This window comes from Macrobrachium rosenbergii, chromosome 35 (assembly GCF_040412425.1).
Source record: "Macrobrachium rosenbergii isolate ZJJX-2024 chromosome 35, ASM4041242v1, whole genome shotgun sequence".
Taxonomy (NCBI): Eukaryota; Metazoa; Arthropoda; class Malacostraca; order Decapoda; family Palaemonidae; genus Macrobrachium; species Macrobrachium rosenbergii.
In genome coordinates, this window is record NC_089775.1 from 3,233,511 (window position 1) to 3,252,632 (window position 19,122).

At 35.9% G+C, this 19,122-nt stretch overlaps 2 protein-coding genes and 1 long non-coding RNA gene across 4 annotated transcripts in view; 1 reads left to right on the forward strand and 2 right to left on the reverse strand.

Moving 5' to 3' along the window:
• Positions 1-19,122, reverse strand: part of LOC136856354 (uncharacterized) — a 61,905-nt gene that overhangs the window by 15,257 nt on the left and 27,526 nt on the right. The window lies entirely within an intron of this gene.
• LOC136856352 (uncharacterized) overlaps positions 1-19,122 on the forward strand; it is a 43,761-nt gene that overhangs the window by 5,955 nt on the left and 18,684 nt on the right. The gene's annotated exons all lie outside the window — the stretch shown is intronic.
• Positions 14,847-16,603, reverse strand: LOC136856351 (anti-lipopolysaccharide factor-like). Its single transcript, XM_067134132.1, has 4 exons — positions 16,488-16,603; positions 16,164-16,321; positions 15,651-15,784; positions 14,847-15,202 (listed from the first exon to the last, which is right to left on the reverse strand). Exons 2-4 carry the CDS (start codon positions 16,310-16,312, stop codon positions 15,084-15,086), a joined length of 402 nt encoding a protein of 133 aa, XP_066990233.1. The 5' UTR covers positions 16,313-16,321; positions 16,488-16,603; the 3' UTR covers positions 14,847-15,083.

Below are 19,122 nucleotides of genomic sequence, written 5' to 3' on the forward strand. Positions count from 1 at the left end.
ATTAAAATATCTAAATAATAATAATAATAATAATAATATTAATTAATAAATAATAATAATAATAATAATAATAATAATAATAATAATAAAATTTAAAAGAATATATATTAACATAAATAGAAAAATAAAAATTTAAAAATAAAGTAAAAATTTAATTTTATATACATAGATAAAATTAATTAAAATAAAAATTAATGAAAAATAAATATAAATAAATAGAAATAAATATAGATAAATAAAAATATAAAATAATTTTAAAATAAAATTAAAAAAAACTAAAAATAAATAAAATGAAAATAAGTGAAATCTATACATAATATGAAAATAATAAATACAACAAAACAGACAAATTTAAAATAATAGAAATTAATAATTATGCAAAACATAACAACATAAATAAGAAAACATAAAGGAAATACAAGGATAAGACGAAATAAAAAATAAATATATATAAATGAAAATTGATAAAAACAAAAACTAAAAGTAAATAAACAAAAATAATAAAAAAATATTTAAATAAAAAGTACAAATATATGAAAAAAAAACTATAAACAGAAAGAGAAACAGAATAATGAATATAAACAGAAATATAAAATATTTGGAAATAAATTTTAAAAAAATGGAAATTATAAATAAATTAAAATAAAAACAAATAAAAAGAATAATAACTTAAAATAATTTTTAAAAATGCAAATAAATAAACTTCTATGAAAATCTTTACAAATAATTAAAAATAAAAACAGAAATAAAGGAATCCAAATAAAAAAAATATAAAAAATGAAGCATAAATGTAGATAAACATAAAAATGAATAAACATGAAATGAAGAATAACCTTTGCCTGACGGAGAGCTCCACCACCTAAAGTAAGGGCGACGAGGAGAACTGTAGCACCAACAGGCGATGAGAGGTAATAACAGGTGACAAAAAAAAAAAAAAAAAACTATATAACAATAAATACAAAACCCTCGTGACTTGAGCAAAAAATTAAAACTTAACCTACGTTAAAGAGAAACCACAGAAATGATTTGAGAAGTTATTAAAATTTTCATAATTACTTAATATATTTTTATTCTTCTAAATTGTCTTCATTTATTTATATGGACTTTCATGTTTTCCTATTATCTTTATTAATTTTATATATATTCATATTATCAATTATATCTATTTATTTTTATTTATTTTTGTTTATTTCATTTACTTTTATTTATTTTCTATTATTACTTATTTTTAATTTACTTGTAATTATATTTACTTATGTTGCCATACTTTTTCCATTTCTTTTATTTTTTATTATTTTCAGTTTCATTGATTTTTTTTTATTTTTATATTTATTTTATTTATTTGGGTTTGTTTTCAATGTTTTTATTTCTGTTTACTTTTATTTGTTCTTGTTCATTTTTGTTTCATAATACCAATTTATTCTATTTTTTCTTTTTTTTCATTTTTTTATTACATTTAATTTATCCGTGTTTATTTTTATTTTTCTTTATTTGTTATCTTTTATTTTTTTTTATATTTACTTTTTCATTTAGTTTATTCTTATCAATTCTTATTTATAATTTACTTTTGTTAATTTTTATTTGTTTTGAATATAGTTAGTTTTTGTATATGTTTATTTTTTACCTATATATTTTTATTGTTTTTATATTTATCTTTTAATTTAACAGAAAACTATTTGTCTGTCCATCCGCACTATTTCTGTCTGTTCTCGGATCTTAAAAACTGCTGAGGCTAGAGGGCTGCAAATTGGTATGTTGATCATCCCCCTACAATCATCATCATACCAAACTACAACCCTCTAGTCTCAGTAGTTTTAATTTGATTTAAGGTTAAAGTTACCCATGATTGGGCGTCTGGCACCGTTATAGGTGCCAACAACACAGGCTACCACCGTGCCATGGCTGAGTGTTTCATACAGCGCTGTAAGCTGTACAGAAAACTCGATTGCTCTGAAGAATCTTCCATGAGTTTTTTACTTATCACTTTTTGTTTTCATTTGTATTTGTCTTTTTAAGTTTTGTTAATTATTTGGTTATTTATTTTTTGTATTTTATATTGCTATTTATTTTATTGAACTTAATGTTTATCTATTTTTGTTTTTATTTTTAATTTTTTTAACTATTTCTTATTATTTTATTTATTCATTATTTTCAGATATTTGAATTATTTATTTTTATCTACTTTTGTATGTTTTTATTTTTATGGATTTACACTTACAATTTTTTATTTCTTTTATTTAGTATTTCTATATCTATTCTTATTAGTTTTAATTTATGCATGTTTATTTTTTATTTATTTTTATATATTTTATTATTTTTGTATGTTTATATGTTTCTCACTTTCATTTTTGTTGTTTTTAATTAATTTCTATTTATTTTTATCTAATTATTTATTATAATTTGTTAACAATTTTCCATTTTAATTTGTTGACATATATGTGAACATTTTTGTATATTTAATTTTAATGTTATTTTTTTATTTATGAATTTATACCTTTGTTTTATTCATTGTTATTTTTATTTATTTTCTCTTTATTTTTATTTTTATTCATATAAATTTTATTTTTTTCTTTTATTTATTCATTTTCCTTTTATATTCTTTGTTCTCTTTTCATTTATTCTATTTATTCTTATTCTAGTTATTTTTAATTACTTTATTAACTTTTATTGTAAATTTTTTCTATTTAATTTCGGTTCTTTACTTCATTTTTATCGGTAATTTTTATATTTTATTTTTTAGTTGTATTAATTTGTCTTTTTAATTTTTATTTACTTTTTCTTGTTTATTTTTAATTATTCTAGTATAGTTTCAATTTAATTTAACTATTTATTTTGATTGATTTTATTTTATCTTTATTAATTTTCATCCATCTTCAAGTTTTATTTATTTTCATATCTATTTATTCCTTATTTTTATTTTTGTTTATTTCTATTTATTTTTATTCCTGTTCATACTTGCTTGTTTTTATTATCTATATTTTTAACTGTTTCATTTCCATTTTTATTTATTTTATCTGTATTTTTTATTCATTTATTGGTATCTATTTTCTTTTCTATTTTTTTTTATTAATTTTATTCATTCACATTTATTCTTATTTTTTTTATTCATTTTCGTTTTTTTACTTATTTTTTATTGTTCATTTGTTATATTTTTATGTATTTTTCATATTTATATTTTTTACATTTATTTCATATTTCAGTCTTATTGATTATTTTTATACCATTTAACTTGTTTTTATTTCCATTTTTTTTATTTAATTTTCTTTTCATTTTTATTTGCTTATTTTTATTTTCATCTAATTTTATTCCTTTTTGTTATTTTATTTTTAATAATTTATTATTTTCATATATTTTATATTTATAATTATTTTTTCTCTATTTTCCACTATTTTTTTACTTGTTTTTATTATATCTTTATATATATATTTCTGTTTTTTTTTAATTTTCATTTTTTACTTATATTTATATTTTTTATTTATACTTTTATTATTTGTATTTTTTTTATTTAATTTTTTCTATTATTTTTTAATCCAGTGTACATCATCTACTTTTCATTTTTATTATTATTTATTCTTCTTTATTTTTATGTTTATTTGTATTTATATATAATTTTTTTTATTTTTATTTTTTATTAAATTTTTTAATTTTTATATTTTGTATTTTTATTTATATTTATTGTTTACTCTATATATTTTTATTTTTATCAATTTTTACACTTTTATTTACTATATATTTTTACTTATTTGCATATTATTTATCGTTTTTTTTATAAAAGTTTTTATCTATTGAAAAAATTATATTTTTACTGAATTTTAATCATACTTTATTTTATTTATTTTTATTCCTATACATTTTTACTTGTTTTTATTCTCATTTTATTTTATTTATTTTCATTTTTATTGTATTGTATTTGTTGTCATTTATTATTTTCATATATATTTTGCACTTTTTTATTAATTTTATTTTTACTTATTTTTGTTTATTTTTACTTTTTTTTATTTTATTTCACTATATTTGTTTACTTTTATCTATAATTATTCTTTATTTTTTATTTAGTTTGATTTATTCTTTATTTAAATTCTTTAATATAATTTATTTTAGTTAACTATTTTTATATATTTTTTTAATTATTTCAATTCTTTATTTTTACTTATTTGTACCTTTTTTTTATTTCTATTTTTTACCTTATTTATATTTATTTATTTTTAAATTTTCTGGCTTATTTTCATTTTATTTTCAATATTTTTTTAATTTTAGCTTTTTTTGTTTTGTATTTATTTCTGTTTATTTTATTATAAATCTTTATCTACATCTTTTTATATATGTTTATTTTTAACTGTTATTTATTTTTCATTTCTTCTTATTTTTATGTTCTTTATTCTCTTTTTCTGTGATTCCTGAGTATGAAAACCTTCCGTGTTCATTTTCATTATATTTCCATTATAAATTCTTATATGATTTCCACTTAGGATAAAGACCTGATTTAATTCTATATAATTCTATATTAGAATTAATTGCTTTTAGAAACATTGAGTCAGAATTTATGGTATTTTTAAGGTAATAATTCCCTTTATTAAATACTAATAGTTTAATCAATAAACTTATATAGAAAACTATAATCAAAATATCCTTTAAGTTTGGCAGAAATTTATAGAGAAATTTGATTTAGAACTAGCCCCTGGGGGTCAAATGTATTTCGCCGTGTTTAGTACTAGCCCCTGGAGGTCATATGTATTTTTTGTGTTTAGTACTAGCCCCTGGGGATCAAATGTACTTCTCCATGTTTAGTACTAGGCCCGGGGGGTCAATTCCGTGTTTAGTACTAGCCCCTGGGGTCAAATGTATTTTGCCATGTTTAGCACCAGTGCCTGGGGTCAAATGTATTTTGCTGTGGTTAGTACTAGCCCCTGGGGGTCAAATGTATTTCTCCATGTTTAGTACTAGCCCCTGGGGATCAAATGTACTTCTCCATGTTTAGTACTAGCCCCCGGGGTCAATTGTATTTCTCCATGTTTAGTACTAGCCCCTGGGGGTCAAATGTATTTCTCCATGTTTAGTACTAGCCCCTGGGGATCAAATGTACTTCTCCATGTTTAGCACTAGCCCCCGGGGTCAATTGTATTTCTCCATGTTTAGTACTAGCCCCTGGGGGTCAAATGTATTTCGCCATGTTTAGTACTAGCCCCTGGGGGTCAAATGTATTCCTCCGTGTTTAGTACTAGCCCCTGGGGGTCAAATGTATTTCTCTGTGTTTAGTACTAGCCCCTGGGGTCAAATGTATTTCTCTGTGTTTAGTACTAGCCCCTGGGGGTCAAATGTATTTCGCCATGTTTAGTACTAGCCCCTGGGGGTCAAATGTATTTCTCTGTGTTTAGTACTAGCCCCTGGGGTCAAATGTATTTCTCTGTGTTTAGTACTAGCCCCTGGGGTCAAATGTAAGCCTGTCAAATGTATTTTAGAGTATTTAGTACTAGCCCTGGGGTCAAATGTATTTTAGAGTATTTAGTACTAGCCCTGGGGTCAAATGTATTTCTCTGTGTTTAGTACTAGCCCCTGGGGGTCAAATGTATTTTAGAGTATTTTGTACTAGCCCCTGGGGGTCAAATGTATTTTAGAGTATTTAGTACTAGCCCCTGGGGGTCAAATGTATTTCTCTGTGTTTAGTACTAGCCCTGGGGTCAAGCGTATTTCTCTGTGTTTAGTACTAGCCCCTGGGGGGTCAAATGTATTTCAACATGTTTAGTACTAGCCCCTGGGGGTCAAATGTATTTCTCTGTGTTTAGTACTAGCCTTACTTTATTACTAGTATTATTTTCACCTTTTTATTATTATTATTATTATTATTATTATTATTATTATTACTTGACCCAATTTCACAGAGAAAAATGACCTCGGATCTAAGCAATGTTTAGCATCAATGGTTCCTGGGAATTATAGGACTTTCTTTGCATAAGTCACTAAACACTAACTAAACAGTGGTGTACAATTACTAAACACTAACACTCACTATGCAATCACACTCGCTAACTAAACATTCACTAAACCCTAAACACTCACTAAACACACTAAACATTCACTAAACCCTAAACACTCACTAAACACACTAAACATTCACTAAACCCTAAACACTCACTAAACATTCACCACTCCCTACACGCTAACTAAACATTCACTAAACCCTAAACACTCAATAAACACACACTAAACATTCACTAAACCCTAAACACTCACTAAACATTCACCACGCCATAAACACTAACTAAACATTCACTAAATCCTAAACACTCACTAAACACAAACTAAACATTCACTAAACCCTAAACAATCATTAAACAAAAACTAAACATTCACTAAACCCTAAACACTCACTAAACATGAACTAAACATTCACTAAACCCTAAATGCTCACTAAACCCTAAACATTAACTAAACACAAACTAAACATTCACTAAACCCTAAACACTCACTAAACATGAACTAAACCCTAAACACTCACTAAACCCTAAGCATTCACTAAACACAAACTAAATATTCACTAAACCCTAAACACTCACTAAACACAAACTAAACATTCACTAAACCCTAAACACTCACTAAACATGAGCTAAACATGAACTAAACCCTAAACACTAACTAAACCCTGAACATTCACTAAACACAAACTAAACATTTACTAAACCCTAAACACTCACTAAACATGAGCTAAACCATGAACTAAACTCCTAAACACTAACTAAACCCTAAACATTCACTAAACACAAACTAAACATTTTAAACCCTAAACTCCTAAACATTCACCATGCCTTACACACTCACTAAACATATATTAAACCCTAAACACTCACTAAACACAAACTAAACACTCACTAAAACTCACTAAAATTAAACAATTAATTAAACTCTCACTAAACACTAAACACTCACTAAACACAAATTAAACAATCATTAAACTCTAAACACTCACTCACTAAACATTCACTAAACACTAAACACTCACTAAACATTCACTAAACCCTAAACACTCTCTAAACACAAACTAAACATTCACTAAACTCTAAACACTCATTAAACAGACACCAAACACTTACACACTAAACATTCACCGAACCCTAAACATTCACAAAACCTTTAACAGTAAACACTTACAAACTAAACATTCACAAAACCCTAAACACTCACTAAACATTCACCAAACACTTACACACTAAACATTCAGGACAAACAAAATCCACAATGGCACAAAAACCCCTGTTCAAATTGCAAAGGTAAGTCACCAGACCTTCCAAGATGGCCGCCACAAGGCAGTCTCCTGATATCCTTCACCCTCTGAGGTCGAAGGAAGCTACTGAGGCCCCCAATCCAAAGTCTCCAGGGGCCAGAGTCCTTCAGGTCTCGTAGAAGCCAATCCCGGAGGCGCTCTGCTTCAGGATTCCCAAGGGACTGGAGTCGTTCAGGTCTCGCCTAAGCCAATCCCGGAGCCGCTCCACTTACAGGATTCCCAAGGGACCGGAGGAGTCCTTCAGGTCTTGCAGAGGCCAAGCCCTGAGCCACTCCACTTCAGGATTCCCAAGGGACCAGAGGAGTCCTTCAGGTCTCACCTAAGACAATCCCGGAGCCGCTCCACTTACAGGATTCCCAAGGGACCGGAGGAGTCCTTCAGGTCTTGCAGAAGCCAATCCCTGAGCCGCTCCGCTTCGGGATTCCCCAGGGATTGGAGTCGTTCAGGTCTCGCAGAAGCCAATGCCGGATACACTCCCCTTCAGGATTCCCCAGGGACCGGAGGAGACCTTCAGGTCTCACAGAAGCCAATGGCGGATACACTCTGCTTCAGGATTCCCCAGGGACCGGAGGAGTCCTTCAGGTCTCGCAGAAGCCAATCCCGAAGACCGGGCAGCCTAAACAGAAACTAAGCATAAGGGAAGGCGCCTGTATCTGCATCGTTATTACAATGATTTTCCAAAGTATTACCAACGCATTCGGAGCTTTCATCGCCGCTTTCACGCTGCTGCTTAGGATCGTATTGGCCGGGGGCATCAACTGGACGACGTCTCTCGAGACCGAATTCCGTTGCTGTGATGCCGCCCGTGAAACTCTTTTGGATTTCAGGAGGAAGAACAAAATGCATCGCATTCTGCACTTCCTTCTGGACTATATTGGACTTACAACTCATACCGGATACGAGGAACCGACTCTGACCGCCTGCGATGGACCCTTGCAAGTCCTGGTGAGGAACGCTCTCCAGGGCAAGCAAGGGACGGCCGCAGCGGCTGAGAACGTTCTTCGAGAAGTTGACAATCTTGTTTTTTGGCCCAGAGTGTTCCTGTTTCTGAATGCCGTCGCCGTTACAATGTTCTTATTCCAAGGAATGAAGAACATTGTTGGAGAGAATGACAAGACCTTGATAAATAACTCAGAAGGGGATACGGACAGGAGAGAAGTGAAAAAGAAGATATTTCAGAAACTTCTCATCCAGAGATTTCGATTGAAACCCCTTCCGAAGATCGCGTATCTGAAAACTGCCCAGAAGAGAAAGAAAAAGGAAATTCGATTAATCAATGGAGACACGTATGAATTCCCACTGTCGACGAAGGAAAAACGTATCTTGAACAAAATATCAAGAGAGGTCAATGAATTCACCAAGTTTTACAACGTTCGCCTCGTCCTTCCCGAAGATGAAACCGAGGAAGTCGCCCAACTGGAGGGCGCTGGAAATCGTGTCGAAATGGCCTTCCTGCACATTCAGGAAATCCTCGACGAACAGGAGATCGACGGATGTGAAATCGATTCTGAGGACCTTGCTATGGAAGAGCTCTCTCCCCCTCCTGAGGAATTGGTACCTGAGCCTGAAAATGGATTGAATTTTGCTGCCATCCTCAAGAGGGGTCGCCAGCAGGAAGACGAGAAGAAACAACAGACTTTCATTATCGTGCAACGCAGAACGTTCCCCATCATGGAAGAATTGCTGGATGAGGACGACGACGAAAGTCTGGAATTAGAGAGTGATTTTGAAGATAACTGGAAATTTATGGAAGAAGACCTGGAAACTGAAGAGGAAGATTATGAGATTGAGGACGAAGACTGGGAGTTCGAGGAGGAAGAGAGATGCAAGATCATTGTTGGCATATCGCTTCGAGAGGTCCCTGCAGAGGATGGCCCAGGAGGCATGAGGACGCGACGTCTACCGAAATCTGTGCCCCGACTCCCTCATGAAGAAAAGGAAGAGGAAAAAGTTCCTCTTGAGGAAAAAGCAAAAGAGCCTGCTAATATTTTAGCAAAGGAGGACGAACCAGAACATCAAGATGAAAAAGAAGAGGAAGTTGCTCTGACTCGAGAAGAGGAAGACGAAAAAGACCCTCGAAAGGAAAGCGAGGAGGACCCTGATCTCACCACGAAAGAAATGGAAGAAGAAGAAAATGTCCCTCAGGAAGAAAAGCAAGACTGTGGATCTCAAGAAATTATTCAGGAAGAGGCTGGAAAAATGTCCTATGCCAACACTGCAAAGCTTCTTCCTGAACCAAAAATTACTGGCCCTGCGAAAACCCTGGAAGGAAAACGTCATGCACCAGGAAATGACTGGAAAACGACACGACGCCCAAGATGTGGACCTCTAAAACAGTGTGGAGGAAAGACCTTCTCCTTCCAGTGTGAGAAAGACCTAGATCTGGGACAGATCATTGGCAAAGCAGGGAAATTTGCCAAGATGGCCAAGCAAGACCACGGAGTCGTCATGAATGTCCGGAACGATGGTACGAGGATGGTACAGCTCACAGGACCAAAGAGAAATGTTGAAAAGCTCTACAAGGAAATCAAATTCAGAGTGGATAAGGTTTTCAACATCAGCGAGCTGACTCAGGTGTCGGAAGGGCTTTTTGCAGTAGGAAAAGAAGACTTTGTGATGACTGTTGATCAGAAATTCAGGGAGGCTGTATTGGGGCCACAGGAACTAACCCTTCGAAAACTCATCAGGGAAAATGATGTGGCCATCTACCTCCCCGACAAAGATGATGAACGTCATTACATCAGTATCTTTGGCCCTCTCAAACAAGCCCAGGAGGCTGCGGAAGTCATATCCACAATGATTGACGACATCGAGAACTTTTCAACGGAAAACGACCTTAGGCTTGTGGGCTTGAATTGGTACCAGTTCGACCTAGGACTTGACAGCAGGCGTCTCCTTCTTGCCCTCAACGGACAAGGTGCTAGGGAAGCGAGGAACCTCTTCAAAGTAACCCTGATTCTTCCGAAAGAAGAGGACCAGAGGGAAATCGGCTTTCTAGGAGGAGACCTAAAACAAGTGAAAAAAGCGTATGACCACCTCCATAGTTTCCTCCTTGAAGAACTCGACGTAAAAGGTTCTAACATCACAACGGAAGGACTGAGCAGAACTGGGGCAGGCCAATATCGTTTGGAAGTGGACGCCCAGCACAAGGGACTTCTGGTCGGCCCCAGAGGAGAGAACCTTAAGAAAATTGAAAAGTACAACAACGTCAGGATCATTGTCCACAAGAAAACAGAGGGCTTCATCACCGTACAGGGGCAGTTAAACGATGTCGAGGATGCTTGCGTAGACATCAGAGAAGCCATGAAGCCCCCTGTTCCCAAAGGAAAGGACAAGGTAGGAGGAAGGCATTTCTCACAGGAGGAAATCGTCCCAGGATTGACCAGGATTGAAGACCGCCTCTACAGAATCGTCCTGGACAGGGAGGAACGGGCCATGGTCATCGGCCGAGGCGGACACAACATCAAGAGGCTGGTCAACGAACACAAAGTCACCTTCAGGGCCCTAAAATGGACGACACCTCCAACGACTGCACCGTCCGAGGAGCGAAAAGGACGCCGTTGCTTTCTTCCACGAGGTCCAGGAAATCGTCAGCGCCAAAGGAAACAAGAAGACGTTCGACCAGGGACGGCAGAGGCAGGGAGCGCCTGGCAGGACCACACGAGGAGCAACTTTGGGTGATTTCTTTTGAGGCGAAGAAGGATGGAAGACCTCTACAGTGGGATGAAGAGCTTGTATTTGGCGACGGGATAAGGAACAGGAATTAGTGCTAAATTTTGTGTGGAAAATTAGTGTGTTTAGTTTTGTAAATGTTGAAAAACAGAAAATGGTGGATAGTGATATCCCCACCAAAAAAATATAAAACACAAAATCCCTAAAAATATAAAATAAAAAAAAAAAAAAAATAATTAGTGTTAAGTGAATTAGTGTTAAGTTTTGTAAGGAAAATCATTTTACTTTTAGTTTTGTGATTATGGAAAAATAGAAAATGGTGGATAGTGATGTCCCCACCAAAAAAAATATAAAACACAAAAATCCCTAAAAAATATAAAATTGAAAAAAAAAAAAAAACAATTAGTGTTAAGATTTGTAATGGAAATTCACTCTGCTTTTAGTTTTGTGATTTTAGAAACAAAACCAAAAAAAATATATATATATATATATATTTTATAGGAATAACGAGTTTTATTTAATTGTGCAAAATGGGATTTTGAGTTTGTGTGAATCTGTGTGAGTGACTTTGACTTCAGATCCCGAGTCCTGGATCCGGCTGACATTCAGCCACAAATCTCGTGTGATCTAAGTTCCCAAAACCTTGGGGATAACTTCCACCCAAGGGGAATTATGATTTGAAAGTGCCTCCCCCCAGGTACTTGATGATAATTATAATTCCCCCAAAGTGTTAGTTCTCCCCAGGGTAGAAGGAACCATTTGTGAGTAACTTGTGTCTGTGACAACAAGTCACACACACAAATATTAAGCTACAGATATCGCTCAATATCGAGTTCCCGAAACCTTGGGAATGGCTTCCACCCGAGGGGAATTGTAATAGGTAAGTGTCTCCCCCCAGGCACTTATCTAGTTGAGTGCCTCCCCCCAGGTACTTGACAACGATTCCCCTTGAGTGGCGGTTCTCCCTAAGGTACAGGATTCTTTATTGGGCATTTTTAGTAGCTTAATAGGTAATATCAAAATAAGTCACATACGCACGCACAAACATTAAGCCACAAACGTCGTTCCGCATCGAGTTCCCTCAGTACCTTGGGAATCGCTTCCACCCCAGAGGAATTATTAGTTACAAGTGCTTCCCCCCAAGCGCTTGATTATCCCCCTGGGGTGAAAGTGATTCCCAAGGTACTGAGGGAACTCGATGTGGAACGATGTTTGCGGCTTAATGTTTGTGTGTGTCAGAATGTAAGTCACGAGTGTTTGTGACATGAAGTTCACACACACACACTCACACACAAACATATTTGATCATAATCACATTAACACGTGATTCATCCCTCAAACATCACAACAGGTAAAAAAAAAAAAAAAAGGCTGGGTGTAGGCCGTGACCAGTTTCGACTTTATTCCCAAGTCATTGACTTGGAAATAAAGTCGAAACTGGTCACGGCCTACACCCAGCCTTTTTTTTTTCCCCTTTTTTTTCAACCTGTGGCTATGTTTGAGAGACTTTGACTTCAGATCCCGAGTCCTGGATCCGGCTGACATTCAGCCACAAATCTCGTGTGATCTAAGTTCCCGAAACCTTGGGGATAACTTCCACCCAAGGGGAATTATGATTTGAAAGTGCCTCCCCCCAGGCACTTGATGATAATTATAATTCCCCCGAAGTGTTAGTTCTCCCCAGGGTAGAAGGAATCATTTGTGAGTAACTTGTGTCTGTGACAACAATTCACACGCACAAATATTAAGCTACAGATATCGCTCAATATCGAGTTCCCGAAACCTTGGGAATGGCTTCCACCCGAGGGGAATTGTAATAGGTAAGTGTCTCCCCCCAGGCACTTATCTAGTTGAGTGCCTCCCCCCAGGTACTTGACAACGATTCCCCTTGAGTGGCGGTTCTCCCTAAGGTATAGGATTCTTTATTGGGCATTTTTAGTAGCTTAATAGGTAACATCAAAATAAGTCACATACGCACGCACAAACATTAAGCCACAAACGTCGTTCCGCATCGAGTTCCCTCAGTACCTTGGGAATCGCTTCCACCCCAGGGGAAATATTAGTTACAAGTGCTTCCCCCCAAGCGCTTGATTATCCCCCCGGGGTGAAAGTGATTCCCAAGGTACTGAGGGAACTCGATGTGGAACGATGTTTGCGGCTTAATGTTTGTGTGTGTCAGACTGTAAGTCACGAGTGTTTGTGACATGAAGTTCGCACACACACAAACAAACATATTTGATCATAATCACATTAACACGTGATTCATCTCTCAAACATCACCACAGGTCAAAAAAAAAAAAAAAAAGGCTGGGTGTAGGCCGCGACCAGTTTCGACTTTATTTCCAAGTCAATGACTTGGGAATAAAGTCGAAACTGGTCACGACTCACACCAGCCTTTTTTCCCCCCTTTTTTAACCTGTGGGTGATGTTTGAGAGATGAATCACATGTTAATATATTTAATAAACAAACTACAAAGTGGCTTTAAGCTAAAAGTAAATTAAAACTACTCATAACTCAGTGAAATAGATAAATAAATAAATAAATAAACATAAATAAATAAATAGATAAATAAATAAAAAATGAAAGGGTTCTGTTGGGCTTACGGTTAAGAGGTTTGGCTGTTAATTGCTGGCGAACAGCAGTTAACAGCCAAACCTCTTAACAGTAAGTCAGACAAAACCCTTTACTTTTTAATTTATTTATCTATTTATTTTTTTTATTTTTACCTCTTATTTCACTGAACTCCGAGTAATTTTAATTTACTTTTAGCTTAAAGTCGCTTTGAAGTTTTTTTTTTTTACTTTTAGCTTAACGAATGTTATATGACAAAACTAGATTTCTTATAATTATTAGCTTATTTTAGCTGATTTTTAATACTGTAAAAATTAATTCTGTTTGTAGCCCTGAAGATGGGAAATGGTCCCCGAAACGTTGGTGTGAATAAAAGAAATGATTTCCGGTCTTCAACAGATTTCTTTGGACCTGACTGAAAATAATTGGGAGTTTTTCAATACCAAATTCACGTTACGAGAACTGGGAGACACCTCACAGACTTCTATATAAGTCTGAGAGAGAGAGAGAGAGAGAGAGAGAGAGAGAGAGAGGTGCCTAAAATGTTGGCCAAGAGAGCTGTCCTTATCAGATAAGGACAGCTCTCGAGAAGATATCTCTTTCTATTTGCATTATATAAATTCCCCGGCAAATAAAGCAGTTATTTGTGTGTGTTTTATACATAATTAGTCTAATATACACTTACACTTAAGTCTTATAAGTGTGGTAAGGTGTTGAATGGGTTACCGGACCTCATTTGGACCTCCGGACTCATTCAAACAATTTTAAGCAACAAAGACTAAACGAACACAAAACATATTTCTCCATATTGGCCTTCTTTGTCGTGGTACTCTTGGGATGGCAGGATATGGCGACCTTTGCTTAGCATTAAAATAAAGTCTTTTCAGTTGTGCCATATTTGCTCACGGGAACGGCGTAAACAGGATGTGACGTCACTGTCTCCAACGAGAAAAGGGTCTATTGTAAACAGGACGAGTTAAAATTGATAAGCGAAAGGACACTTTGTCACATTAAACATTGCATTTTTTTTTCTCGTTTCTTAACAGAGGAGAAATATTCATTCATATTCTATTTGCGTCATGACATTCGAACAAAAATAATCTTGCGTTTTGTAACTTTTACACAACGAAATATTCATCAAGACGAGAAATATTCATTCATAATGATCATCTTCTTAATATTTCTTATATAAGGGAACTTTAAACATTAATAAACATAATCATCATAATATTTCTCAACTTTCGTCAATCCAACTCAATTCCTTTCGTAAATTGCACATTTTAAAAACTTTAAATAACACAGGATAATGGAATACACAATCTCTTTCATAAATGATATATTTATAAATATATATGTAAATCATTACGCCTTTACAACCAGGCGCCATGACTCACTCATTCACAAACGTGCAAATATATAAATTCTGGGGCTTAACCAGGCCATTCCTCAGTACGGAATGCGTTCTATATCTTATAATCTATGCAACACTGACTTTTCTTTCTGACATTCACGAAACACTGCTTTCCAAAACTCCCCCTGGGGAGGCTTCCCGGGGGCCATTTACTGATGACTCAGCCAATTCCTGGCTTCTTCTTCCGTCACCAGTCCGGATGCCAGGGCCTTCTGTACGAAATCTGCGACAGCTTGGTTCACGACGCCCGAACGGCTCCGAGTTTCAGCTGTTTATAAAAAAAAAAGAGGATTTAATTGTTATTATTGTGTAAACAGAATGACTATTCACGTGGGATAAGCCTAACGGGCTGTCAATTTGTACAGCTAGTTTCCATAGCATGCAATTAGGCCTTTAGGTCTCTGTGCAGTACGAAAAGTGGGCAGGAAATAAAGAATTGCATTACAATAGGTATTTCATGTATTCCAACACTACCTAAATCCCCCTGTAAACAGTCTAGCAACAACAGCACTGTGGCTACAGGCCTTGACTGTAGCTGGCCTACCAGGAGAGCAAATCACTACTCCTGGTACCATTCTATATGTATAATATCTATTTTCTTTTACTACACGCCTTAAGCTGCTATCCCATCCACCCACGCCCCTACCCAACAGGCTTGCACGCCCTTCTTGGTGCTCTAATCTTTAAAAAAATGAACCAAGGGTCCCACGACTTACATGTTCCTCTGATGGGCGTCCAACCAGGACACCACATTGTCCCGCGGAAGTAGAGTTCCCACCTCTTGATCCTTGGCTTCACCTGGAAACTGCAGACGTGGTCTAGGAATTCCAGGTCACCAGATTCCCACAGTCTGTTGTAAAGAAGGACGACTTTCTTTAAAAAATGGTTATTTTAGGCGGGAATTCTCTCGTAATGATTTTACAGAAGTGGTATGTGTGTCTATGTGGTATTTTTGGGTGTGCGTCACATATTCCTGACACGGAATCTTGAATGATACGTAGACTTTTTGATATGTAATTTTTCGAATTACACCACATTTGACCTTATATATATGTATAAACGGACAATAAAACACTTTTCTCACAATACAACTATATAAAAATTATATCACCAACGTTATAAATTATATTTTCTTCAATAAAACTTAAGGTTTTTCATCTGAACTTAATTTTCACCGTAACTTTAAGCTCGATTAAAAAAAAAATAAGAAGAAGAAGCTATTTGTTTACCCGACGAGCTGTGACGTCAGAGCCTGCACAAGGCCGTCCCCTGTCAACCCTCCTAAAAGATCACCCAGGTCTTGCCCCTCTGCCTCGCCCAAAACGCTGGCCATGAGGAACAACCCGAGGAGGGCGCAGACGCAGAAGGAGGGGCGCATCGTCGTAATCTGGGAAAGATGGAGAATGTTGTAAATATCACCGAAAATGGACGAAAATATTAATTTTCCAGTGAGGATTTTTCGCCCAAATCGTGGCACATGAATGACCTTAGCTAACTGCTTGACCTCCTGGGGAGTTGGTGAGTATATGCTGCGAGTTGTTTGGTCGACTAACCTTGGCGTCACGAAGATAAGAGGTCCAATGTCTGCCTTCCACCGAATACGTGACAGTTCGCCCTGTTGTATTGTATTAAGCCAACTCTTGTCTTGGCACGGGCCTTTCCCTTGTTTGGCCCGTAGGTGATCTGAAAATTTCAGAAGGTCATTTGTTATAGGAAATGTGAAAGAGATTTAGTAGTAGAGACAGTTGTGGATGGAGGAAGGATGATGGTTGTAGTGGGAGGGGCCATCATGTCACGGATAGTAGTAGTTTGAAGATGTAAGGCCTTTGAAAGAAAAATAGAGAAACATTGCAGGTGGGGTTGTCCAACCCTTTAAACCCTAGAGTCCCTGCAGAGTATTCTTAGTGGTAGAGTAGTTTAGTTGGAATAAGACAGAGATGATGTGTATAGGGCCTTACGGTGGGGATGGGATGAGTTGAGGAGGATGATGGTGGTAGTTAAAGAGGGCCATCTTGGTTTGTTTGTAGTGGTAGTATGAAAGTACATATTAAGTGAGTTGGTGGCCAGTGCCACTCTGAACACACTTAACATTACATTACTTAATTCAGCTGGAAAGTAGAAAGTGAGAAGTTTAAGTATTCTCATTGCATTGTTCTATCTTGGTGGCGGTAAGTTTACTAGCAGCTGGGCATGTGTGTCGATGTCCTCGACTATTGCCTTTGCAAGTGTTGCTGCTATTTTAGCTGCATCTGGTGAGTTTACATCAGCTTGTACTTCGCCTCTGAGCAGTGCTGTCTCTCTGCATTCTAGCAGGTAGTGTAGGAGAGGCTGCTGTGTTTCTTCCTCACAGTGCTCACATGGTCTGACACTGGGGTTAACAATTTCCCAGCAGGCTCTGTATCCTAGCCTTAGTCTGTGAATACATACAGCTAGTTTTCTCGGTGTGTGCCTGTCTATGGGGGGAGGCACTAGGTCGGTTGCCCATTTGTACCATCTGGCAGTCGGGGAGTGATCTGTCCATGCCCGTAGGTCTTCCAGCATGTTTGCTTTCATGAGCGGTTTTATGGCATTTTTGATCTGTTGTAGTGCAGGTTGTATGTGGATCTGCACTCTGTCAATGTACCTTGTGCTCTTGGCTAGTTCATCCGCTTTATCATTGCCTGGAATTCCTATGTGACTCGGTATCCAGTTCATAGTGACTGGTCTTCCTCTTTCGCTGTGCTGGTAGAGCAGTGACTTGATCCCAGCCAGCAAGGCCTTGTTCTCTTTAATTCTAATTTGTTGCAAGGCCTGCATGGAGGATTTGGAGTCAGTGTGGATGATGACGGGTCCTTCCTCATTCTCCAGAGAGTACAGTAGTGCCTGTCTTATCGCTACTAATTCTGTCTGCATTGTTGAGGCACAGTTTGATGTTCTCCAGCATGCTTGGAAATTGTTTGAATATACTGCTGCTCCAGTAGTTTTATTCTCTGGATCCACAGTGCCGTCGGTGTAGTATGTTTGGGCCCCCAGGATTTCAGTGTTCCTGATAGACTCGTAGGCTGCTGCTCTTAGTTCCTCTCTTGAGCAGTCTTCTTTTGCTCTGGGAAGGTGTGTGTAATGGAATTTTGCATAATCCCTTTTCCAGGGCGGGATATGTTGCACATCCTGCGCTGTGTCTGGTCTCATGTTCAGCATTGCCTCTGCCATATCTAACCTCTTGATGTTGTCACTTTGGTCTTTTCCACAGGAGTTCGGGCTCCGAATCTCTGGATGTTTATTTAGTTCTCCTTTGTTCTGGTCTTGGAGATTGAGTCTCTCTCTGAGAGGAAGATTTTTGCCATTGTACTGGCATTTCTCTGTGCAATCCTATCTTCTACTTTTGGCATGTTAGTTTCAAGCCTGAGGTTGCACAGTCTTGTCCACATTGGTGCCCCAAGCATGAGTCTCATTGCCTTGTTCTGTATTACTTCTAGAGTTTCCTTTGTGCCTCTGTTAGCTTTACCAGGGCGGGGGCAGCATAGTCTATCAATGATCTGGTGCAGGCTATATAGTACGTTTTCTGTACATGTTCATTTGCACCATCCTTCAAAGATGACATATATCTCATTGCTGCTGTTCTTGCTTCTGCTCTTTCCTTCAGGTATTTGATTTCGTTCTTGAAGGTTAGTTGCTGGTCTAGGATGATTCCCAGATACATGTACTTGTCCACCCACTCTAGCGGTTCAGCTCCTATTGTGAGTGGTTACGGCTGAATTTAACCCTTTTAGGTATATTAAAGCGTCCTGGTATTTTATATTCATTATAGAAAACTTAATCATTATAATTCAGCAACTTAAATAAAGTATATACCTCGAAATAGGCGATTGTCATTATTTAAAGAGACGCTAAACGATAATGATGTTTAGAGGGAATCACTGGTTTTTAAGAGTAAGTCTTTGACGCATGGTCCCAATTCCCTGAACGAAATTATGTTAAAAATACACTCACTCACACACACACACACGCATATACACTTGAAGTCCCTGACTGTACACAAAATCAGGCGTAATATATACATTATGATGCATCATCAGTATTTGTGATATGTTACATACAAGGTCTAGAGTATCTACTCTGTCAAGACCTTTGTATGTTTTTCACTTTAAACTTTGGTTTTATAGCTAAATATATATATAAACATATTTAAATGCTAGTATTAGTAAGGTA

Coding starts and splice junctions, on each gene's coding strand:
- LOC136856351 (XM_067134132.1), bottom strand. CDS start 16,312: ATGCGCCCCTCCTTCTGCGTCTGCGCCCTCCTCGGGTTGTTCCTCATG. Junction 15,785..16,163: donor CTGACGTCACAGCTCGTCGG/GTAAACAAATAG, acceptor TCTTTACAACAG/ACTGTGGGAATCTGGTGACC. Junction 15,203..15,650: donor GACGCCCATCAGAGGAACAT/GTAAGTCGTGGG, acceptor TTTTATAAACAG/CTGAAACTCGGAGCCGTTCG.